At 71.5% G+C, this 23,854-nt stretch overlaps 1 protein-coding gene across 2 annotated transcripts; it reads left to right on the top strand.

Moving 5' to 3' along the window:
• Positions 1-604: 604 nt before the first annotated feature.
• JAG2 (jagged canonical Notch ligand 2) lies at positions 605-22,992 on the top strand. 2 transcript variants are annotated; one of them, XM_069465332.1, is made up of 26 exons: positions 605-670; positions 951-1,301; positions 8,670-8,727; positions 10,280-10,531; positions 10,656-10,716; positions 13,623-13,753; positions 13,863-13,982; positions 14,118-14,231; positions 14,408-14,521; positions 14,661-14,774; positions 14,857-14,903; positions 14,982-15,155; positions 15,862-16,012; positions 16,085-16,237; positions 16,315-16,428; positions 16,675-16,788; positions 16,876-16,989; positions 17,183-17,299; positions 17,752-17,779; positions 17,862-17,947; positions 18,406-18,519; positions 18,603-18,718; positions 19,081-19,329; positions 19,902-20,033; positions 21,411-21,567; positions 21,775-22,992. In XM_069465332.1, exons 1-26 carry the CDS (start codon positions 605-607, stop codon positions 22,263-22,265), a joined length of 3,738 nt encoding a protein of 1,245 aa, XP_069321433.1. In that variant the 3' UTR covers positions 22,266-22,992. The 2 variants fall into 2 exon arrangements, with proteins under 2 accessions (XP_069321433.1, XP_069321434.1); XM_069465333.1 differs by lacking the exon at positions 14,661-14,774.
• Positions 22,993-23,854: the final 862 nt, after the last annotated feature.

Here is a 23,854-nt window from a genome sequence, read left to right as displayed (position 1 = left end):
TGGCGCGTTGACGGGAGGGACCGCGGCGGCGACCTCGGGGGCGCCCAGTCTGCTGCCGACGCCGGCGGGGACGCGGGAGGGGGCGCTACGGCGCAGCCCCTGCCCAACCCCGGCCGCGGTCCCGCGGGGCGCGCCGGTCCTACGCTGCCAGGCGGCGCCCTCGGCCGCCTTTAAAGCGGGGCGCCCGGGCGCGGCCCCACCCCGCAGCGCGGCCCGCCCCCTCATGCATATGCAGGTGCGCGGGTGACGAATGGGCGAGCGAGCTGTCAGTCTCGTCCCGAACTTGTTGGCTGCGGGGCTGGAGCGCGGGCGCGCAGAGCCGAGCCGGGACCCACCGCCGCCGCCGCCGCCGCCGGGTGGGAGCCGGGCCGGGCCGCCGGAGCCGCCGCCAGCGAGCCGGAGCCGCCGCCGCCGCCGCCCGCCGCCGAGGCCCGCGGCGCTGCGCCCGACCCCGCCCGCGCCGCCGCCGCCGCCGCTGCCGCTGCCGCTGCCGCCGCCGGCGCTCGGAGGGCGGGCGGGCGGGCGCTGGGGGGCCGGCGGCGGCCCGGAGCCGGGCGCGGGCGGCGGCGGCGGCGGCGGGGCCGGCGGGCGGGGTCGGGCGGCGATGCGCGCGCGGGGCCGGGGGCGCCCGGCCGGGCGGCTGCTGCTGCTGCTGGCGCTCTGGGTGCAGGTGAGCGGGCGCCGCGGCGGCGGCGGGGGTGCGGACTGGGCGCAGCGGGCGGCCCCTCGGGGCCGGGCGGGCACCGCCTGCGGCCGCGGCCGCTCGGGAGCCCTCGAGGCTGCGCGCCGCGGCGGGGGCTCGGGGCGGGCGCGGCTGGGTGGGGGCGGGGTGGCGGGCCCGTGTCCCACCCCGGGCGCCCGGCCCCCGACCCTGGCCCCGTCCCCACCCCGGGCGCCCGGCCCCGACCCCGGCCCGCACCTCCCTCGGCTCTCCGCTGCCTTATTTTTAGGCGGCGCGGCCCATGGGCTATTTCGAGCTGCAGCTGAGCGCGCTGCGGAACGCGAACGGGGAGCTGCTGAGCGGCGCCTGCTGTGACGGCGACGGCCAGACGACGCGCGCGGGGGGCTGCGGCCACGACGAGTGCGACACGTACGTGCGCGTGTGCCTTAAGGAGTACCAGGCCAAGGTGACGCCCACGGGGCCCTGCAGCTACGGCCACGGCGCCACGCCCGTGCTGGGCGGCAACTCCTTCTACCTGCCGCCGGCGGGCGCTGCGGGGGACCGAGCGCGGGCGCGGGCCCGGGCTGGCGGCGACCAGAACCCGGGCCTCGTCGTCATCCCCTTCCAGTTCGCCTGGCCGGTACGTGCGCCCCTCCCCCGCGCCCCAGCCCTCCCCTCCCCCGCGCCCCGCGCCTGCCCCGCGGCTGCCCGCCGCGCTCCGCACCTGCGGCCGGGCCTGGCGTGCGGGCCGCGCGCCCAGACGGGCGGGGCCGGCAGGGGGCGCCGCGCGTCGGGCAGCCCAGGGCGCGTGCCCTGCGGCCCGGTCCGCGCCCGGCCACGTGCGCGCGCGGGGGGCGCGGGGCGCGGGGTCGCGGCGGGGGTGGGGCGGCGGCCGCGGCGTGTGCCTGCGTCGCCCTGCGCGTGTCTGTCGGGTGGGGAGGCGGGGGGGCGGCGCCGGGCCGGGCGGGCCGCGGAGGCATGTGCGCCGCGCGTGCTGGGGCTGGTCCGGGGCAGGCCCCGGCGGAGCCGCCCGGGCCCGCGGCCAGCCTGTGCCCGCCGAAGTTTCCTGGATGCCCGAGGGCAAGGGCGGGAGCCGGGGGACCTGGGCTCGGGGGAGGGGGCCTAACGCTTGAGTGTCGTGGAAGCCCCTGCTGCTGGCGCGAAATCCCCCAGCAGAGGAAAGGGTGGGTCTCTGGCGCTGTGACCCTCCGTGGCATTGTCCCGTTGGTTGGTTTTTTGGAGGGCTGGAAGCTCAGTCGGGGGTCTCTGGTCTCCCTTGGGCATGGCCAGTCTGGCAGGAGCCCAGGCCTGGGCACGCTGGTGGGAGTGTGGTCAGCCTCGGTGGCAGACAGGCGTCATCCCTGTGGCGGCCCTGGCGGTGTGGGAGGCCTGGCTCAGGCAGGGAGGGAGCTGACTGCTTCTGGAAGCAGGGCATGGCCCTGGGCTTCAGGGTCCTCACCTGCCTAGGTGGTGGCTGTGCTGCTGGCCTGGAGTTGGGGGGAGGGGCGAGGAGGAACAGGCCGGGCAGCCAGGTGGGCCTGGGGGAGCATGGGGGCTGGCGCCGTGTCCTTTCAGGCCTGTGATTAGTGGGCAGAGGAAGCAGGATGCCAGGCAGTGACCCCGGGGCCTGTCCTTCTCAGCCAGTGAGAGGCACAGGAGTGTGTCCACCTGGCACCCTGGTCCTGAAAGAGACTGGACCTGGGGCCGGGCCTGGCCGAGTTTGGACCAGCAGGGCCTGCCCTGTGGGAGGCTGGGCCGGGTCTAGGCCTCACCCTGCTCAGCCTGGCAGGGCGGCCTTGCTTCTTCCCCCATCTGCGCCCTTTCCTGAGCGCCCGTCTGTTGAGGGAAGCAGGCCGGGCCCTTCTGGCTGTACCCCTGCCCTCGAGCGCCCGGCTGGGTATCCCTTGACCGCGGGGCCTCAGGGTGGGGACTGTGTCCCGGAGGTGGCAAAGGCAGCCTAGGCGTGGGGAGCAGTTGGGATGAGCCCAGCCCCTCACCCCACGGCGGTGTGGCGGGCAGGTCTGAGCAGGGCCCGCAGCCTGTCATCTGCACTTGGGCCCCAGCCAGCAAGCTCCAAATCGCTACCTGAGGATGTGTTTTCTGCTCGAGTTGGCAGCAGTGGGCGTGGGGGCAGGGAGGCCTTGGAGGAATGTGCGGCCAGCGCGTCGCCCGTGGCTCTGTGCCCCACGGGCCGCCGGGTGTGGGACGGGCCAAGGCAGGCCCCTGCCTTCCCTGGGGCCACTTCTGTCCCTCCCGCTTGCTCGAAGCCCATCCTCTCAAATGCCCCCGGAGCCTGTCCTGGGTGGGGGGCTGGGACCGTGGGGGTATCCGTGTGTTTGGGGGGCAGACCTGGTCTTTCTCTTCTGCTGTGCGGCCTGGCTGCGGGCACGGACCTGGCGCAGTGATGCCAGCGCCCTGGTATTTCCGCTCTGTCGGTGGCGGCCCCGCGGCCACACTGCCCCAGCTTGCTGCAAGTCGAGCTCCGTCCCGTGAGCTGGGGCGCGTTTGGAGCCTGCGCTTGGCTGCGACTGGGGAAAGCAGGGCCTCTCCCGTCTCCGGCCGCTCTGGGGAATGAGGGGGTGGCTTCAGCTGGGAGGGTGGGGTGGGGACCTCCCTAGGGCCAGCGGGGACTCCTGGCTCCCTGGAGCAGGGGTGCGAGGAGGGCCTTGTGGGAGGAGGATGAGACAGTCTGGGCTCTGCGTGGACCTCTTCCACCCCTGACCCGTGAATGACCTTCCCGCCCCGGCCTCTGCAGGTGACCCAGGCGGCTCTCTGCACCCTGACCTGGTTTCAGGGGGCCGGGGTCTTTGTGCTGTCTGTGATCTGTGGGTCCCGTTGTGTGTTGGTCTCAGCCTCAGCCTCCCTGAGCGGGTGCCCAGGGTCTGGATGTGGAGAGGTGGAGACCACCTGCCAGCGGGTGCCCCCGCTCCCGGCCCCACCCCAGATGCCCCCTGGGAGGTCAGTGTCGCCCTGGTGCCTGGCCTGTAGCCGGCAGGTCGGAGGCTGTGTTCGCCCACACGCGTGTGCCAGTGCGACTGTGCGGGGGGTGTAGCAGGTGGCCCTGGAGGGTTCGGAGAGGCGTGGGGCCCTCGGCTGGGGACGCAGGGGGCTTCCTCCAGGGCCGGGTGGGTAGCAGGCTGAGGGGGCCCCTGCTGGCTGGGGGAGTAGCAGGTGGGCAGCAGTTGGCCGCGACTGTGCAGCCAGAGCCCGGCCTAGCTGGTCCCCCTCCTGGTGTCCAGGAGCCGAGGAGCCCAGCCACGGGCCTCGGGGGCACACGTGTTCCTGGCATGTGCGTGCCGGGCTCCGGAGGGAGTTGTGCACGGAACATGGTCCCCACACGGATCTGGGCTTGTGGGGAGAGGTGGGGTGGTGGGGAGAGGTGGGGTGGGCGGGGCCCTGCAGGTGCAGAGGTGGCCTGGGGTGGGCCCTGTGTCTGACAGCTCAGGACCCCTGAGGTCCAGGGCTGCCAGGAGGTTCTAGGGCCTGGCTTTCCTCACCTGTGACGTGGGTGGGGTGGCACATTTTTACAGGGCCTCTTTGCCCCTCCTCGCCCCTCCCCATGGGCTGTCCAGCATGCGGGCAGGGGGCAGGGGGGCAGGGCAGGGCTGCCCCACCAAGGGGGGGCGGGAAGCCGGCGGGGCTCTGCGGGCCCATCAGGGCTGTGAGTGCCAGTCGGGTGTCTGGCGGGGTGTGGACACAGCCATCCAGCCGCCATGGGGCTTGGCAGGGGTCTGTGCCTGGGGTCCCCGGAGCTGCCCTTGCCAGGTGTGAGGTGCAAGGCCCCTCTGCTTCCTCCTGAGCTTGGGGCTGGGGCTGGGGTGGCCCCGGCCTCCTCCCCACCCCAAGCCTCCCCTCTGCACACTGGGGCCCACCGCCCCGCTCTGCCCACGTCTTTCTGTCTGGGGACTCAGGGCAGTCTCTGCCTTGCTCCGTGCCGGCTGCCTGCCTTACGCGCCAGGAGTCCTGCTCACATCTTTGGCGTGGGGACTTCCGCTGCCTGGCAGAGTGGCTCCCAGGAGGCCGGGAGGGCTGCCCTTGGCCAGTGGAGGGTTACGGGGGTGGCAGAGCGTGGCTGCAGCGTGCTAGGGTCTGCAGCGGGGGCCGGAGGGCGTCGTGGCTCTTGGGGGCCCTCTCAGCCAGCTCTGTGGGGTCTTGGCTCTATGGGCTGAGCCAATGGGGGTCTCTGGGGAGCCAGGACAGGGCCTGAGTCGGAGGTTGTGGTGGGGAGACAAGGGTCTCTGTAATCCCAGGTGCCAGCTAGGGTCCCCAGCCCCCTGACCCCAGGAGAACTGCGGTCCCTGTCCCCAGACCCCAGGCCTGAGCAGGCTCTCTGTCCCCGGAATGTGGGTCTGAGTGGGGTCTCTGTCCCCAGAATGTGGGTCTGAGCAGGGTCCCTGTCCCCCACACCTCAGACCTGAGTGTGGTCTTTGTCCCTGGACCCCAGGCCTGAGCAGGGTCCCTGTCCCCAGACTTCAGGCCTGAGCAGGGTCCCTGTCCCCAGGCCTGGGCGGGGCGTGACTGGGACCAGCTGTACCTGGGCTTTGGTGCATGATCCCAGCTCAGTGTGAGGAGATGCTTAGAGACCCTTGGCCACCACCCTGTTCACTGTTGGGGCCCCTGCACCCAGGGGCTGGGTGGATGCACCAGGCCAGGGCCCCGGCTGGTCTCTGGTGTGGAGCTGCCACTGGGTTCCCTGTGGGTTGGGCCTGTGGTCTCCTGCTGTGGCCCTGGGGCCTGGAGTCCTGTGGGGGGGATCACCCCTCCCCCTCCCCCTCGGGTGACAATGGCGGCGGAGGCCTGGGCCTCTCAGAAGCTCAGGTTTCAGGAAACGTATCTGTGCTTAGAGCTCCTGGCGCCCGTACCAAGCGCTGGGCTCCGCAGGGGGCGGTGGCTGCAGGATGCTCAGGGGAAGAAACCAGGCTGGAGCCCCGGCCCGGACAGCAGGCTGGGGGCAGCGCTGGCCTGGGGTGCCTGGGACATGGGGTGCACTTGACCCAGGGTGCCCTGCATGCGGGGTGCCTGGGATGCGGGGTGCCCTGGGCCAAGAGGTGGCACATCTGGCCCCTTGTCTGCCTTTTGCTCATCTCCGAGCTGCTGCCTGCGCCCTGTCTGGGCCGGGAGGAGGCAGGCGGAGGGTGAGGAGGTGCAGTCCGCGGTTCTGCTTGTGCAGTGGGGGTGGGTCAGGCGAGGCTGGCTGGGCCCTCAGGCAGGAAAGCCTCCCCTGCCAGTGGGCGTCCAGGGGGCGTCCAGGGGCTGGGCAGCGGGGCTGGCCCGGGAGGAGGGAGCAGCTCCTCTCCCTGCTTGCCAAGGAGCCTGGGGGGGGTGGTCTCTGACCTGCCCCAGTCCCCATGGCCCCACACGCCCCAGCCCCAGCCCTAGAAGGGCATGGCACCCCCGCCCGCCAGCCCAGGCCCGTTGTCCATGCTGCTGTGCAGGGTTGGGGTCGGCAGAGCCCTGTCCCAGACCACGGCCCACCAGGCAGGCAGGACAGGGACAACAGAGCGCTGTCCACAGGGTAGGAAACTGAGTCCTGGGGGCCGGGCTGCGGAAGGAGAGGGCCAGGAGCTGGGAGGGCCGGCAGGTGCCACCGCGGCCAGCTCAGGTTCTCCCTGGATGACTTCCTGCCGTCCAGGTGTAGGGACCCCAGCTGGCGGGCGGTGGGGCCCTCGCGGGCGAGCGCATGTCCCCCTGGGAGCCGGTAACCAGAGCCCTGGGCTCAGGCGAAGGTGGCGGTAATCCTACCCGCGCGGCTGGTGTGGGGTTTCCTGGGAGCCAGGAGGAGCTCCCTGTGCATCCCAGAGCCCGGGCCTGGGCTTTCCTCTGCCTGCCCTGGCCGGTGGGCTTGCCCCCTCATGGGGGTCTCAGGCCAGCCTGGCCTCGCCCTCGCGCCCTGGGCCCACCGCCAGCTCCCTGCTCCTGCCGGTTCCTGTCCATTGTTGAAGCCCTGGTGGTCCCAGACCTTATGCAGACCCCGGTAGCCAGTGTCTGGCTGGCATCAGTGACGAAGTGTGCCAGGGCCTGGCCCTGCACAGCATGACCCCACTCTGTGCCACGTGCCGTGTGTGCCCGGCGTGGAACGGTCACTCTGCGGTCTGGGTCACCCTCCGAGGCCTGCCCTGGCGTCTCCGCCCCACCGTGTCCCCTGAGCCCCCAGCTGGCAGGCCGTCACCCCCACGCCACGTGTGAGCAAGCAAACAGGCGAAGCCAGGGAGGAGCTGGGTGCGCCTGCTGTCCCCAGGAGCTAGGGAGGACGCGGCCGGGGTGGCCTTCTAGGTGGACGGGCCGGCGTGCTGGGGGGCGGCTGGGAGGAGGGCAGGGGCCGCGGGAGGGCTGTGGCGGGTGTGGGGAGCTGAGTTTAAGGGAGACTGAGCGCTGGGATTGAGGGCCCGGCGATAGCCCCGTGTGGCCAGGGAGGGTTCTAGAAGAGGGTTGGGATGGCTCCCGCGTCCCGCCCATGCGCCAAGGTGGAGGTGAGGTCCTGTGGCCGTCCCCGGCATGTCTGGGAGGCAGTGCCCAGGGGAGGGTCTCCAGTGCAGGCCTGGCCACGAGCAAAGCCAGGGTGGGTGAGTGTCGTGGGCCTGAGGTGGCCACGCTCGCAGCTGGAGGCATGGCTGGGGGACCGGGAGAGGGTGCCCAGGCTGTGCGCGAGCTGGGTGTGACAGGCTGCAGGGTGGGCAGGGGAGGGGCTGGGCGGTGGGGCACGGCCTGCTGGGAAGTACTGGGAGGGCCAGGGCCTGGCCTGGGCTGGGCGAGTGAGGCTGGGGACGGCCCGGGGTGGGGACCCGAGGCCTCAGTGGGGACACGTGCTTGTCCTCAGCACAGCCAGGCCGTGGGGCCGGACGACAGCCGCGCAGATGCTCCTGGTGCCGTGTGCTCTCGGCAGGCGCCCAGCAGGCCTGGGGCTCAGGCCCACCCTGCCCCGCAGGCCGGTGGATGCAGGGCCGGGGGCGGGGGTGGTCAGCGTGTTCTCGGAGGCTGGGGGGTCCCTGGGCAGTGGGCTGCTGAACGGCCGTGGCTGCAGGGGTGCCCGATGCTGGGCAGCGAGGGCAGAGGCGCGGTCCCCGGTGTGTGCCGGGAGTCCTTCCCGTCTGAACGCTTGCTCTGGGCGACAAGGGCTCCGTGGGCTGCTCCCGGGGGCTCGGGGTGGCTCCTGGCAGGGGCGGGCCCTGTGTTGCTCGGTGGCAGCTGGCAGCATCACCCCATCGCGGGGACTGGGGCGCGAGGACAGATGTGCTGGAGGGGAAAGGCAGCCACGGGCTGAGACCGTGCCGGGCAGTCCCCGGGGCTTTTGGGGCCTCAGTTTCCCCGTGCGTGCGGCAGGGCCCCTCCTGCTCCTGTTCTGGGGTGGGGGGGTCCGCCCGTTTACCACGTGCCTGCTACGAACGGGGCCTCTCGGTAGGTGCTTGCGCACCCCTGCTCCTGGTGGGGGCACGCCTGGCAGGGCCACAGGGCGTCGTCCCCCTTGGGTGGGCTTGTAGCAGGACCCCACGTTCGCTACCGTGTGTCACCCCCCAGTGAGGCACCGAGGGGTGTTGCCACTCAAAACTGGCCCTGGGCCACCCGCTGGACCCCTGTCCGTGGCCACTCCAGCCTCTGCCCACTCCTCTGCCCGAGTCACTTCCCGGCTCGGGGCAGGCTGGGCGTGGGGCCCGGGGAGCCAGTGAGGGGAGCCCCCAAGCCCCTAAACCCCCGAGCCTGTGCCGTGGTAGGGGGCGGTCCCTGTCCTTCCAGCTGGGTCATCGTGGAGTCTGCGGAGGAGACCTGGCCTGAGGATGGGGGAGGGTGCTACGGGGGGGCCCTGCTGGGGAGGAGACACCATGCCCAGCAGGCCTGGGGGCGGAGGGGAGCGCTGGGCCCCCCCCCAGCGCAGTGGTGGGCAGGTGGGGGCCCCGGGCAGGTGGGGGCCCCGGGCAGGTGGGGGCCTCGGGCAGGTGGGGGCCCCGGGCAGGTGGGGGCCCCGGGCAGGTGGGGGCCCCGGGCACCTGACCAGCCCCTTCCGTGTCCGCAGCGCTCCTTCACTCTCGTCGTGGAGGCCTGGGACTGGGACAATGACACCACCCCAAATGGTGAGTAAGCCCCAGGCCACGTGGTCCCCCGAGAGCATTGGGAGGCTGGCTCCCCTCGCCCTAGGGGTGTGTGTAGCCAGGGTCTTGGTCCTTTGCCTGCGGAGGATAAAGCCTTTCTCTATCCCAAGGATTTTCATGTGCTGTTTCCCTTTTTGCTCTGGCTGCCAGGAAGCTCTGCCATGTTTATGACTTGCAGAGCTGTGTGTGCATTGTCTGTCTCCACAGTCCTGGTTTCATCCATGTTGTCCTCCTGTTGGGCATGTTCTCTGGGGGCCTGTGTGAGTGACATAGTGGAGTGGGGTAGTCTCTAGTGGCTCTCTGGCTTCATGGCCTCCTCTCTGCCCATCTGTCTTGAAACCAGGGGCCTGGCGGCTGCCCGTGTGGCAGTGTGGAGGGCCCGTGTAGTGAGGCGGAGAGCCTTCCCGTGGAGGGCAGAGGGGCAGCCTGTGCAAAGGCTTGAGGCAGAGTGAGCTTGCCGTGCCGAGGGGTGGGGGTGCTAGCTCCCCCGGAGCGGGAGGCTCAGGCTGCCACGCGGCCGGTGGACCGTAGGGCCAGGAGGAGACCGGTGGAGCGGGACAGCCTGCAGGGCTGCGAGCTCTGGGTGCTCTCAGAGGAGGTGGAGGCGCAGGATTGGCTGACGGGTGGGACATGGTGAGACAGCAGCGTCAGGTGGCCCTGGTGGCCGGCGAGATGGCCACTTTCAGGGTAGGGATTATGGGGGGAGGGGAACCCCGGGCAGCTCAGGGCCAGGGTGTCCCTGGGAGGAGGTGGCAGTGGCACAGGCAGGCTGAGCGCCTCAGGAGGCCATCGGGGCCCTTAACAGCCTGGGCCTGATGGGCCCTGCTGGGACGGGGGCAGCGAGGGGGCAGCCCGGGCCTTTGCCTGACGAGGTGGGAGACAGGAGGTCTGGTAGTCGTTAACCTTTTATTGTGGAAAATTCCAAACTTGTCCAGACGTGCAGGGATTGGTGTCACGGACTGTACCCAGCGTCACCAGCTGGGACACCTCCTTCCCCAGGGGCTCACGCCTGTAATCCCAGCACTTTGGGAGGCCGAGGCAAGAGGATCGCTTGAGCCCGGAGTCCCAGACCCGCCTGGGGGATGTAGTGAGACCCCGTCTCTCCGAAAAATAGAAAGATTAGCTGGGCGTGGTGGTGCTCGCCCGCAGTCCCAGCTGCGCGGGAGGCCGGGGCAGGAGGATGCTCGAGCCCTGGAGTTGGAGGCTGCCGTGAGCCATGATGATGTGGCAGAGCGAGACCCCATCCTGGGCTCCGACGGATGCCGGGTCCCTGAGTCCGTGCCTGTGTCGGGGTCTGGGAGGAGGCAGGTGCCAGTCACAGTGCAGGACAGGGGGCAGAACAGCTGAGCCTCTCCTGCGCCGCGTGGGGACGCAGGGCCCTCCCTGCCCCTCTGCGTGTGGGTGGGAGCGGGAGTGCAGGGCCTGGGGGCGGGGGCGGGGCCCGGCCGGCGTCCCCACCGTCCTGGCCCCGCCGCCCACTCGCCCCGGCCGGGCTGGTCTCTCCAGCCTGTGCTGACTCCACTGCCTCCCCAAGAGGAGCGGCTGATCGAGCGGGTGTCGCACGCCGGCATGATCAACCCCGAGGACCGCTGGAAGAGCCTGCACTTCAGTGGCCACGTGGCCCACCTGGAGCTGCAGATCCGGGTCCGCTGCGACGAGAACTACTACAGCGCCACCTGCAACAAGTTCTGCCGGCCCCGCAATGACTTCTTCGGCCACTATACCTGCGACCAGTACGGCAACAAGGCCTGCATGGACGGCTGGATGGGCAAAGAGTGCAAGGAAGGTGCGGGGCCACGCGGGGCGGGGCGGGGCCACGCGGACCTCACACAGGGGCGGGGCCACGCGGCCTCGCGCAGGGGCGGGGCCTGGGCTGGCTGCAGCGGTGCCCTCCTGTGCTCTGTCCACAGCCGTGTGCAAGCAAGGGTGTAACCTGCTCCACGGGGGATGCAGCCTGCCCGGGGAGTGCAGGTGAGTGTGGCCGCCGGCCCTGCTCTGCCCCCACGTCCCCTGTCACTCCGTAGAGTGCACACGCAAGGTTGGCCCTGCTCTCGTGGAGCTTACGGTCCATGCAGGGGAGGCGTGTCCTGCGTGTGGGGTGTGTCTGACGGCGGTAGCCCCTCGAGGACAGCGAGGAAGGGATGGGAGGGCAGCTAGATGACACGGCCGTGGCAGGCGAGCCAGCGGGAGGCCTGTGGGGCTGAGGACAGGATGCGCTGGCCGCTGGCGGGTTTGGAGCCGGCACTGGGGAGCAGGAACTGCGTCGGCCGCTGTGGGGTGGGGGGGCGACAGGCCGTGAGGAGAAGGCGGATGCGGGGATGCAGAGTGGGGAGGGCTGGAAGGGGGTGAGCCCTTCAGATGCCCTGGGGCAAAGCCCAGGCATTTGTGAATGGGTCTGATACAGCGGGAGAGGAAGAGCTTGGGGTCAGGAGGGACCTTAAGCTGCAGAGCACGAGTGTCACAACAGGTGGGGGTGGCCCAGGAGAGGCGGGCAGGGCAGAGGGGAGGCGGGTGATGCTGGAGTGATGTCTGAGAGCAGCGGTGGCCTGTGGCACTCGGGGTGTGCAAAGCCCAGAGGCTGCGGGAAGAGGGAGAGGAGGCCCGGGGTGTCCCAGCCTCTCGCAGGTTAAGGCTGGGGATGGCAGGAAGCTGGCGAAGTCCTGCAAGCCTTAGCGGCCATCGGCCATCGCTGGTGGCCTTGGCCAGGGCGTTGGGGGGTGGGCTAGGCCAGAGGGTGGGGAGCCTTGCTGCGTGGCCGGGAGGCCGGAGGGGCCAGGCAGGGTTGGAGCAGGCGAGGGGTGCGAGCTGGGGGCTGACGGCGTGCGAGTGGGCGGGGCAGGGTGCAGGGAGGCCGCCCTGGGAGCAGGTGGCTGGTGTGGTGGGGGCCCTCGAGGGGCTGCGAGTGGGTGGGGAGACAGCAGTGGGGCGGTGGCTGCCCTCGTGCCACCCTTGGGCCACCAAACCCCTCTGAGGAGTGGGTTTGTCTCCACGTACGGGTTCAGGCAAGGATGCTGAGACAGGGGTTAGGTGACGTCCCCCAGGTCACGCAGTGCTGAGTTTGGAGAGGAGGCTCGGAGTTTGGGAGCCGGCTGACTCGGGCGCCAGGCTGGGGGTGGCGGGCCCCCCTGGAGCCAGGCCCGGAAGGTGGTGTGAGGGGCGGCCCTGGCTGACCTGGGGGCAAGGAGGCGGTGGAGCAGGGCGGGGCTCTCCCGCCGGTCACTTGTGCACGCTGGGATTGTAGACAGGCTGAGCGGCCTCGTGGCGGCGGGCAGCCCGGCAGGGGCCCCGTCGGGGGGGGGGGGGGGGGGGGCTGGTTTCTCGCAGGGGGCAGCCTGGATGCCGGCTCCCGCAGCCCTGCCCTTCCCTGTGTCAGGCGGCCTGAGCGTGGGGTTCTGGGGACGCAGGTCCCCGGGTGTGAGCCCATCCCCGCCTGGCCCTGTGTGCTGCACGCCGAAGGCCGTGCCGGTGTCCCCGGGTGGCCAGGGGCCGGGCGGCCCGAGTGACCCCACCCAGGCTGGAGGGAGGTGGAAGAGAGCGGCCCGCCGGCGTGGGCCGTGCAGGAAGATGCGGGCAGCAGTCCCGGCCGGCCGGGTTGGCGGGGGCCGTGGGTGACCCCACCCACGGCTCCGGCCTTGTGGGAGAGGCCCAGCTGTCGCCGGCAGCTCAGGGCTCAGGTTTCAGCGCGGGACCCCCCCACCGGATGCTGCGGAGATGGGCCTGTCTTCCTGCCGCTGCCTCCCGGGCCTGGAGCTGGCCGGGGAAGCGGGAAGGTGGGGGCTGGCGTGGGCTCCGCCCGGGTGAGAGCGCAGCCTGCGACCTGCCAGGTCTGGGCTCTGAGCCTGGCCGCGGCGCTCTCTGGCGGTGAACCGAGGCATGCCACAGCCACAGCCCCACCCCGGTCCCCGTCTGTCACCTGGAGGGAGGATTCTGGGCAGGGATGTGAGGCCCTCGCTGTGCGTGCTGGGCTGGACGCCGGGGCCACGCTGTCCGCAGCCTCAGTTTCCCGCTGCCACTCGGCTGAGCTGGGCTGATGTCCCTTCGGTCCCTTCCGTGCTGGCTGCGTGGCTCGGGGGCGGCTCAGGAAGGGCCGTGGCTCTTTCCTTTTACAAAAATAAATTCCCGTGTCGGGTGCCGGTGTGGAAGTGACGTGGCCTGGACGTCATTCCCATCCCGAAGGACCTGAGCGTTCTAGGGAGGGGCCCTTGGGAGTCCCGTCCCGGCCCTGCAGGGCAGCCCGCTGGGCCCTGGGTGTCTGCCCTGAGGGCAGTGCCTTTGGGTCAGGCCAGGCCCATGCCCAGGCGGCCTGCCCACCTCCCGGAGGCCCCCACGGAGGGGACCCGGCCGACAGCGTGGGCAGGGCCAGGCCGTGGGGTCGTGGCCATGCTGCTGCGTGTATCCGGAGCTCCTCTGGGTCAGGAAGTGCCCCGAGTCCCGGCTCAAGCAGGGCTGACCCGGGGCAGCCTGTGGCCCCTGGCGTCCCCATCCGGGAGCTGGGCCCTTTCCGTGGGGCTCTGCTGAGGGCAGAGACTCCTGCCCGGCCCTGGCAGCACCTGGCCGGGCTGAGCTGGCGTTCTCCTCCCTGCAGGGGTCCCGGCAGGGCCTTCCTTTTCCCGGCGCCTGCTCTCGGGGCCCAGCTCAGGGGTGAGTCCCAAAATAGCTCAGGGAGGAGTGACGGGACAGCTGGGGCTGACCGTCTGCAGCCAGCGGCCGGGAATGCCCGTGACAGTGGGGCTGGCCGGTGGGGCTGTGACCCCGGCCTGGCTCTGGGCCGCTCCAGTTCAAAGGCCCGAGGCCGCTGGCCCCGGGGGCGGCCCGCGTGACTCTGCGCCTGCGTCCTGGCCGCCTTGCTGGGCCTCACGCTCCCCCGTCCTCCCCAGGTGCAGCTATGGCTGGCAGGGGAGGTTCTGTGACGAGTGTGTCCCGTACCCCGGCTGCGTGCACGGCAGCTGTGTGGTGCCCTGGCAGTGCAACTGTGAGACCAACTGGGGTGGCCTGCTGTGTGACAAAGGTAGCTGGGGGGCGGCGGGACAGAGGCCGGGCCCAAAGCTCGGCCATCGTAGGGAGGGCAGGTGGGACACGGGCGCGGGCCAGCCCCTGAGCACCCGCCCTGCCCCCAGACCTGAACTACTGTGGCAGCCACCAGCCCTGCGCCAACGGGGGCACCTGCACCAACGCCGAGCCTGGCCAGTACCGCTGCGCCTGCCCGGACGGCTACCTGGGCAAGAACTGCGAGCGCGGTACGTCGGGGGGCCGCGGCTGGGACGGCTCCCGGGGCGGGGGCGTGCGGTGGGCGCCCCCTCCCTGGCTCTGGGGCCTGGCAGGCTTGGGGAGGAGCGCCGGGCCGCCGCCCACCCCCCACTCTGGTTCTGCAGCCGAGCACGCCTGTGCCTCCAACCCGTGTGCCAACGGGGGCTCCTGCCACGAGGTGCCGTCCGGCTTTGAGTGTCACTGCCCGTCCGGCTGGAGCGGGCCCACCTGTGCCATCGGTGCGTGCCGTGCCCGAGTCCGGGGGTCCAGCTGGTGTCAGGCGGCCTGGGAGCGGGGTGGGGCGGTCGAGTCCCCCCGCGGCTGTGGGCATCCTGGAGGGGGGCGTGGGCAGGAACACCCAGCCACGCGGCGCCACCCCCCTGCGTGGACCACGTCTCCTCTCTGTCGTCTGCAGACATCGACGAGTGTGCCTCGAACCCGTGTGCGGCCGGCGGCACCTGTGTGGACCAGGTGGACGGCTTTGAGTGCATCTGCCCCGAGCAGTGGGTGGGGGCCACCTGCCAGCTGGGTAAGGGCCGCCGGCCACGCGGGCTGCATGGGCTGCGCTGTGCGTGTGGCGGCTGCTGCGGGGCTGCGGGGCTGCGGCGCCAGGCACGGTGAGCGGGCGGCGGGGCCTGGCCCCACGGCGCCCCTTGTCTCGTCCACAGACGCCAATGAGTGCGAAGGGAGGCCGTGCCTTAACGCTTTTTCTTGCAAAAACCTGATTGGCGGCTATTACTGTGATTGCATCCCGGGCTGGAAGGGCGCCAACTGCCACATCAGTCAGTACGGGCGGGCGGGCCGCAGGCGGGCGGGGCTGGGCCCGCGCAGGACCCCCACCCTGACCCTGCTCCTTGCCCCCAGACATCAACGACTGTCGCGGGCAGTGTCAGCACGGCGGCACCTGCAAGGTGAGGGGGGCCCGGGAGGGGCGGGCGGGGCGGGAGAGGCCAAGGGCGTCTGCGTGAGGCTCGCCCCCCTCGCACCAGGACCTGGTGAACGGGTACCAGTGCGTGTGCCCACGGGGCTTCGGAGGCCGGCACTGCGAGTGGGAGCTAGACGAGTGCGCCAGCAGCCCCTGCCGCGGCGGCGGCCTCTGCGAGGACCTGGCCGACGGCTTCCGCTGCCACTGCCCCAAGGGCTTGTCTGGGCTGCTCTGCGAGGTGAGGCCCGTGCCATGGCCGCCCTGCCCGAGTGACCGGCGGGCGCTGCGGGGGGTGTTGTCCCCAGAGTCCTGGGCGCCTGGCTGGGCGGGCCTGAGGGCTCACGGGGTCACAGCGTCGGGCTCCTGTCTGTCCACTCCCTTGGGGACTGGAAGGCAGGTGGCTCTGACAGGGCGGGGTCCACAGGCCACCTGAAAGAGGGCCGCAGGGCAGGGCGGGGGGCGCACCCCTGCCTGCCTCCCTCCAGCCCCGCCTCCCTGCCACCTGGCCGCACCGTCCTGTCCTGTGTGCCGAGGGTGGGCCCCCTGCCCGGCGGGCCCCTTGGAGCCAGGGCAGGGTCCAGGGAGGGTGGCAGGGGCTGTCTCTGGAAGGATCCGCAGTCTTGGCTCTGAGGGTGGCAGTGTGGGGGCTCAGGAGCTGGCCGTCCTGCCAGCTGGGGGGCTGAGGCTGGGTGCCACCCACCGGGGACCGAGGAGCCTCGGCTGCTGTAAAGGTGAGGGCAGGGGTGGCCTGGTGGCCCACAGGTGTGCCCATCCAGCAGACAGGACCTGCACGGTCTCGGGCGGGTGGCGGCCTCAGGCCCGGGAGGCACTGCCCGGCCCAGGGCCGAGGGGTGTGGGTGCCGGCTGAGCCGGAGTCCGGCCTTGGAGCCTCGCAGGGACCTGCCTCCGTCTGGGCCGCACTCTGAGACGCCCCCACCCTGCAGGTCTACGTGGACTTGTGCCGGCCGAGCCCCTGCCAGAACGGCGCCCACTGCTACAGCCTGGCGGGCGACTACTACTGCGCCTGCCCCGATGACTTCGGCGGCAAGAACTGCTCTGTGCCGCGGGAGCCGTGCCCAGGCGGGGCCTGCAGAGGTGCGGGGCACGGCCGGGGGTGGGGCGGAGGCCCGGGCGGGGCAGGCCTGACTCCCGCCGCTGCCGCCACAGTGATCGACGGCTGCGGGTCCGAGGCGGGGCCCAGGGTGCCCGGCGTGTCACCGTCCAGCGTGTGTGGCCCCCACGGCCACTGCGTCAGCCAGCCCGGGGGCAACTTCTCCTGCGTCTGTGACAGCGGCTTCACCGGCACGTACTGCCATGAGAGTGAGTGGCCGGGGACAGTGGGCCAGGCCGGGGCCGGGCTGGCCGGGGGACCCGGGCTCACGGCCTTCGCCCCGCAGACATCGACGACTGCCTGGGCCAGCCCTGCCGCAACGGCGGCACCTGCATCGACGAGGTGGACGCCTTCCGCTGCTTCTGCCCCAGCGGCTGGGAGGGCGAGCTCTGCGACACCAGTGAGTGGGCCGGCGCCCGCCCCCACGCCCCACCCAGGGCCTGTGCCGCACCCCCCCAGCTCCTGTGTCTCCAACCACCTGGGGGTGGGTCGCTGGCCTGGAGGCCCGTCCCGCACCTGGCCTGGCTGCTGCTACCTGGGGCTCCTTCCCGGCCCCCCTCCCTGGCCCAGCTCTGGTGCCTCCGCCCCCGGGAAGCCCTCCCTGCGCGCCGGTGACCCCCCCGCTGACCGGCGTCCTCGCCCCCAGATCCCAACGACTGCCTTCCCGATCCCTGCCACAGCCGCGGCCGCTGCTACGACCTGGTCAACGACTTCTACTGCGCCTGTGACGACGGTTGGAAGGGCAAGACCTGCCACTCACGTGAGTGCCGTGGGCCCGGCCTCGGGGCGCTGCCCGCGGGACCCTGCGGTCTGGGGCCCGCCTGCTGAGAGACGCGTGTGCCCACAGGCGAGTTCCAGTGTGACGCCTACACCTGCAGCAACGGCGGCACCTGCTACGACAGCGGCGACACCTTCCGCTGCGCCTGCCCCCCTGGCTGGGAGGGCGGCACCTGCGCCATCGGTGGGCAGCCCGCGCCCCGGGGCGAGCTGGGCGGGGGGCTTGGTGGAGGGCCACGCCGGGCTCCTGGCGGGGGGCTTGGTGGAGGGCCACGCCGGGCTCCTGGGTCCGTCCGCCCTGTCTGGGCCGGGGCGTGGGGGGAGACCCGGGGCCGCCCAGAGCCGGACGAGCAGGCCGCCCCCCTCCCGCCTCGCAGCCAAGAACAGCAGCTGCCTGCCCAACCCCTGCCTGAACGGGGGCACCTGCGTGGGCAGCGGGGACTCCTTCTCCTGCATCTGCCGGGACGGCTGGGAGGGCCGCACCTGCACGCACAGTGAGCCCGGGGGCCGGGGGGTGCGGGCGGGGCGGGATGGGGCAGCCACGAGTTAGGCCCACTTCACCCTGCTCCCCTGCCCTGCCCCCGACTGCCCTATCCACCCAAGTCCATGCCAACCCCCAGGCCCCCAGGGAGGGGCCCCTCCAGGCTCCCCCTCCGCAGGGCGCGCCCTCCCCCCACTCTCCCAGCCCCCACCCGCGAGCACCTGCCGAGGCCCAGGTTCTGCTGAGACGCAGTCCCCACCCCCCAACTATAGGCGCCCCCAGAACCCTCCTTGGTGACCCTGCCCAGGCTCCCGAAACCTCCCCGACCCTCCCCGGCCCCTCAGCCCGCCACGCCAGCCGGCGGGGGCTGTGCGGGGTCAGCCTGGCCCGCAGTCTGGGCTCAGGCCTGGTGCCGGGTGGGCCGGTGGCTGCCGTGCCCACCGCCTGCTTCTCTCCCCAATGCAGACACCAACGACTGCAACCCTCTGCCTTGGTGAGTGCCGGGGCTGGCGGCGGGGGGCTTGGCTGCCGTGGGTGGGGCCCGCCTGACGCCCCTGACGTCACCTTCCCCACAGCTACAACGGTGGCATCTGTGTTGACGGTGTCAACTGGTTCCGCTGCGAGTGTGCGCCTGGCTTCGCGGGTCCCGACTGCCGCATCAGTGAGTGGTGGGGCCGGCCGGGCAGGCACGTGGGGCCGGGGCCTCTGCCCTGGGAGCCCCTCCAGCCCAGCCCCGGGGTCGGGACTTGGGGACATCAAAGTCCACGGCCCTTGAGAGGCAGCATGGTCACGTTGTCCAGCCTCTCTGAGCCTCCCTTTCCCCACGTGTCTGTTGTGTCGGGTTCCTGGGGCGCACCCTGCCCCCCTGGTGAAGTGGAGCCCCGAAGGGCCAGTCTGGGGCCACGGGAGGACGAGGATGGGGCCACCGGCCGGCGTGTGCAGCCTGACCTGGGCCGCGGCCCAGCCTCCCTCAGCCCACTGCTGCATGCAGGCGGGGCTCGGCCGGCGGGCGGGTGGCCAGAGGTGTGCTCCAGCTGCGCCTGGCCCCACGCCCCGTCCTGGCCCCCGTGCCGGGGCTGCGCCTGCCTCGTGGCTGCTGAGCTGAGACCCTCCCCGCAGACATCGACGAGTGCCAGTCCTCGCCCTGCGCCTACGGGGCCACATGTGTGGACGAGATCAATGGCTACCGCTGCAGCTGCCCACCGGGCAGGGCCGGCCCTCGGTGCCAGGAAGGTAGGCGCGTGTGACGGCTCTGGGCGGGGGCCGTGCCGGGCAAGGGAAGCCCCTGCCAACCCTCGAGCCTCTTCTTCCCACAGTGATTGGGTTCGGGAGGTCCTGCTGGTCCCAGGGCGCCCCGTTCCCGCACGGGAGCTCGTGGGTGGAGGACTGCAACAGCTGCCGCTGCCTGGATGGCCGCCGGGACTGCAGCAAGGTGGGGGCTGGGGGCACCCGCAAAACACCCCGCGGAGTCTGGCATCACGCTGACCCCACGCCCGTGGTCCCGGAGCTCACTGTGCTGGGGCGGGGTGGGCTGGGAGCTGTGTCCATTCACCTCCGAGGGACATGGTGGGAGGAGGGAGCACAACCGCCCCCACCCCTCGTACAACTGGGGAAACTGAGGCTCGGCCTGGGTCCCACCCAGCCCCACCTGCTGCAGCGTTGAGTTGGGCCGGCCTCCCTGGAGCCTCGGGTGGCCGGGCAGGCAGGGCCTGGGGCTCGCTGACCCCGGCGGTGTCTGTCTCCCACGTGGTGCCTGTGCCCGTCCGTGGTCCTCGCCTGTCTGTACGTGCCCAGGTGTGGTGCGGGTGGAAGCCCTGTCTGCTGGATAGCCAGCCCGATGCCCTGAGTGCCCAGTGCCCCCTGGGGCAGCGGTGCCGGGAGAAGGCCCCGGGCCAGTGCCTGCAGCCACCCTGCGAGGCCTGGGGGGAGTGTGGCGCTGAGGAGCCCCTGCCACCCGGCACCCCCTGCCTGCCGCGCTCCGGCCACCTGGACAACAACTGCGCCCGCCTCACGTTGCGCTTCAACCGAGACCAAGTGCCCCAGGTGAGTGGCGGCAGCGGCCAGACGCTGGCCTCTGTGTCTCGGTGGCCTCCCTGGCTGTGGCTCAGCGCTGGGGTCGGGGAGGCTGTGGCTGACCCAGGAGAGCCACTCTCGGTTGGGGGGAGTGGCCACGTGGGGTCAGGTGGGGGGAGCCTTGGGCCCCATGCGCGGGGAGGGGGGCTGCGGGGGCAGGGCCGGGGCCGTCTGTGCGGCCTTGGCTGGCGCTGCCGTGCCCCCCGCCCTGGGTCTTGGCCTGCAGCTCTGCAGGCAGCTGTGCTCTGGCCGTGGTCCCACGCTTGTCCTCTGGGTGCCTGGGGCTGAGGTGACCCTGTCTGGCCGGGGGAGGGGGCTCAGAACCAGACAAAATCCGCCCCTGCGGGTGCAGCCACTTCCGCCCTGGGGTGGGCTGGGTCTGTCGTCCTGGGCCCACCCCGCCCTGGCTCCGGGCTGCATCCTGGTGTGGGGACAGGCTGGGGGCCTCAGTGTCCCTGCCCCGCCCCCTGGTGTGGGCCTGGAGAGGTTCCTGCTGCCCGAGCAGCGCGGCCTCAGGCCTCGGTGCTGCCGTCTCTGCCCAGGGCACCACCGTGGGCGCCATCTGCTCCGGGATCCGCTCCCTGCCAGCCACGAGGTCCGTGGCCCGGGACCGCCTGCTCGTGCTGCTCTGTGACCGCGCGTCCTTGGGCGCCAGCGCTGTGGAGGTGGCCGTGGTGAGTGCAGGTGGGGGTGGGAGTGGCAGCCTGGTGGCCCGGGCCCCGCCCCGCTCCGGCCGCTGGGTGGCTCCCCGGCCGAGGGTGCCCCCCTGCCCGAGCTGGGGCCCGGGACTGGCACAGACATGGAGAGGTCAGCCGGGCGGGAGGACGGAGCAGAGGGACCCACAGGCACCCACCTGGGCAGCTCGGCGTGTCGGGTGGGATGCCGGGTGCAGCCCCGGCCAGCGCAGGGCGGGCTGCGGGGAGAGGGAGGGTCTCAGGTGAGGGGCCGCGGGGAGCTCGTGGGGGCGCCGTGGTGTCCGGGGCGTCGTGGGGGGGCCGGATGGGGCTCTGTGGGACAGGTCCGGGCAGAGCCGGCTCAGGCTGGGCACACGCCCGGGGCAGCGGGTAGCAGCTGGCAAGTGCCGACTCCCGGAGCAGCGTGGACCCCTCAGCCCTGGTCCCTGTCTGGCGTGTGAAGCTGTGGAGGATGGGGCTCTGGGCGGGGGTCCCCGGGGCGTGGCAGCCCCTGGGTGACAGCGGCAGTTGGGCGCAGAGGCAGCTGCCGGGAGGAAGCGTGGCCGGCCCTGGGTGGGTGGCGACGGTGCAGTTGGCGGGTCCCCAAGGGCGGGGCATGTGAGGGGGCCCCCCGAGGTCGTGGCTGAGGATGGGTCTGTGGGGCTTAGCCCCCGCCTGGGACCTGGGCTCAGAGCAGTGGAGCTGCAGTCGAGGGGTGGAGAGCACGGGGCCCGGGCCTGGCAGCAGCAGGGACAGGCAGGGCTGTCGGTGGCAGGGCCCGGCCCAGTGTGTCCCCGGGGGCAGTCGGTCTGGGTCTGTGGCATCCTAGGGGCAGCCCAGGGCCTGCTGTGGGCCCCCGGTGGGTGTCAGACGTGACCGCTGGGGGTGGCTGGGGTGGGCAAGGAGCGCAGGGCAGGAACGTTCTGGAGCATGTCTCGGTTTGGCCCGGGAAGGACACGGCAGGCGGGGGCGCAGGTGGCAGTGGGTGCAGAGCAGTGATGTGGCCACAGCACCGTGGCGGGCGCAGGGGTGGCACTGACGCGGTGGCAAGGGGCCTGGGCGTTGATGGCTCTGGGTGGCGGGGCAGCCCCAAGGGAGGGGGCGGGGAGAGGGGCGCCAGTGGGGTCGTGCCATCCCCGGGTGGCTGCGGCTCTGGGGGTGGTATTGGGTGGTCTCGGGGCTGGGGGCTGACTGCGGGGGGACCAGGGGCAGTGGGAAGGCAGGGGCCGGCCGCACCCGCCTGCCCTGAACCGCCCAGTGGGGAAGCCCCAGACCCTCGGGAGATGCCCTGGGACCCTGGGCTCTGCCACGCGCCTGGCCGTGCGCCGGTGGGGCCACGGCTCCTCCGGCCGGCCGCAGCGCTGCCCTTTGCCGCAGTCCTTCAGCCCGGCGTGGGACCTGCCGGACGGCAGCCTGATCCAGGATGCGGCCCACGCCATCGTGGCCGCCATCACCCAGCGAGGCAACAGCTCGCTGCTGCTGGCCGTCACCGAGGTCAAGGTGGAGACGGTCGTCGTGGGCGGCTCCTCCACGGGTGAGTGGGCGCCTGGGAGCCCCTGTGGGACCCTGGGGTCAGGCGTGGTCCCAAGGGCGGGCCACCCGGCCCGGGGCTGCGATGTGCTGGCCCGCTGGGGGGCAGGGACACCCCGGCCCCTGCCTGGGACCCTCCCCACAAGCCGGGGCCTGCGGGTGTGGCCAGGCGTGTGGCCGGCGCCCGAGCAGCCCCCACTGGCCCCGTCAGGTCTGCTGGTGCCCGTGCTGTGCGGCACCTTCAGCGTGCTGTGGCTGGCGTGCGTGGTCATCTGCGTGTGGTGGACACGCAAGCGCAGGAAAGAGCGGGAGAGGAGCCGGCTGCCGCGGGAGGAGAGCGCCAACAACCAGTGGGCCCCGCTCAACCCCATCCGCAACCCCATCGAGCGGCCAGGCGGCCCGGGAGGCGGCGGGGGCCACAAGGACGTGCTCTACCAGTGCAAGAACTTCACGCCGCCCCCACGCAGGGCGGACGAGGCGCTGCCCGGGCCGGCCAGCCACGCGGGCGGCGGGGACGAGGAGGACGAGGATCTGTGCCGCGGCGAGGAGGACTCCCTGGAGGCGGAGAAGTTCCTGCCGCACAGATTCACCAAAGACCCCAGCCACCCGCCAGGGAGGCCAGCGCGCTGGGCCTCGGGCCCCAAAGTGGACAACCGTGCGGTCAGGAGTGCCCACGACGCCCGCTACGCCGGCAAGGAGTAGGGCCACCGCCGCCGGGACCTGGAGCCCTCGCCGGGCGCTGCATCACCCGCCGGGCCTGGCGGCCGAGGCCGTGTGCATAGTTTCTTTATTTTGTGTAAAAAACACCAAAAACAAAAAAAATGTTTATTTTCTACATTTCTTTAACCTTGTATAAATTATTCAATAACTGTCAGGCGGAAAACAATGGAGTATTCTCGGATAGTCGCTATTTTTGTAAAGTTTCCGTGCGTCGCACTTGCCGCGTGGCAGGAAAGAGCAAGGGTGTCTGTGTTCTCACCAAATGTATAACGTTTGTTACCAGAGGTTGTGCACTGTTTACAGAATCTTCCTTCTTATTCCTCACTTGGGTTTCTCTATGGCTCCCGGCCACAGAGTTGGTGAGACCTGTGGCCGACAGCGTGGCCCGAGGCTGTCCGTGGGACCCGTGGCTGTAGGTGGGACCCTGTGGTGGTCGGCGCGGCCCTGGGTGTGGCTGTGGCGTGGTCGCCGGCGTGGCCTGCGGCTGTGGTGGCACCCGCGGTTGTCGAGGGGCTTGAGGCCACCGGCATGGCCCGAGGCGGCGGGCAGAGCCCCGCTCCTGCTGGCCGGTCCCGTCCGGCCGCCGTCCTCGCTTCCTGCCCGGAGCGCCCGCTCCAGAGATCTGTCCACTGTGCTTTCAGAAGTGCCCTTCCCGCCCGCGCGGTTCTCCCTCCCGGGACGGCAGCAGCACCGAAGCTCATGACAAGTGCCTTCACAGACCCCCCCGCACCCGCCAGCGTCCGCCGTGGGTGCCAGGCGCTGCCCACCCGCGGGCCCCGGCCACCCTCCTCGTGAAAGTGCATTTTTGTAAATATGTACATATTAAATGAATCACTCTGTATATTTGATTTAATAACTTAAACGTTTTGGCCTCCCTTGTTCTTTGTGTGCTGTTCCTTCTTGCTGGGAGCAGGGTCGGGGCAGCGCCGGGCAGAGGGCAGGGCAGGGCACGCCGGGGTGTCGGCCGTGAGGGGAGGGGTCCTGCTGAGCCAGGCGCCTGGGTGTCCCCGGGGTGGAAGGGCCGGCTGGGCGCGGGCGGGCCAGGGGAGCGCCGGGCCCCTACTGAAAGACAGCTAAGAGAGGCTTTATGAAATAGTTTAAAAGTTGGTAGCAATGGCGGGCCGTCACGGTTTAAGGAATTGCCAGGTCAGAATTCGAGGGAATGGAAACAGGGATCCTCCTGCGTCTCACTGCCTGGGCAAGCTGGACCTCGGTTTGGTGGCCTCGGGGCTGGGCGTTGGGCCCCCACCCCCGGCCCTGTGCGGGGCAGGAGGCCACCAAGTAGAGGAGCCGACTCTGTAGGAAAAAGAAGGAAAAAGCCCTTCTGGGAGTGGGGTTGGTTTGTGAGCTCTGCTGGGCAAACTGACCTGCCGTCCCTGCAGGGTGCGTCCTGGGCGTCGGTCCTTCAGCTGTCTGCGTGTGACTGGGGAGGCTGTGCAGGCAGCTCACACGTGGCAGTCTCTCCAGCTCCTGCCCGGGTCCTCTCGTCGGCTCCGCGGTGAGGCCAAAGGCTGTGTCCTCGAGGCGGGGGCAGGGGAGTTAAGCCCTCCTCCTGCCTTGTGCCTAAGAGG

Source organism: Eulemur rufifrons, chromosome 2 (genome assembly GCF_041146395.1).
Source record: "Eulemur rufifrons isolate Redbay chromosome 2, OSU_ERuf_1, whole genome shotgun sequence".
Lineage (NCBI taxonomy): Eukaryota > Metazoa > Chordata > Mammalia > Primates > Lemuridae > Eulemur > Eulemur rufifrons.
This window is presented reverse-complemented; position numbering and strand designations above follow the sequence as displayed.

Excerpts from the sequence above, each read along its gene's own strand:
- JAG2 (XM_069465332.1), top strand. The coding sequence starts at position 605 with ATGCGCGCGCGGGGCCGGGGGCGCCCGGCCGGGCGGCTGCTGCTGCTG. Across the intron at positions 13,983-14,117 it reads GGGCAAGAACTGCGAGCGCG|CCGAGCACGCCTGTGCCTCC; the intron begins GTACGTCGGGGG and ends CTGGTTCTGCAG. Across the intron at positions 14,522-14,660 it reads GGGGGCCACCTGCCAGCTGG|ACGCCAATGAGTGCGAAGGG; the intron begins GTAAGGGCCGCC and ends TCTCGTCCACAG.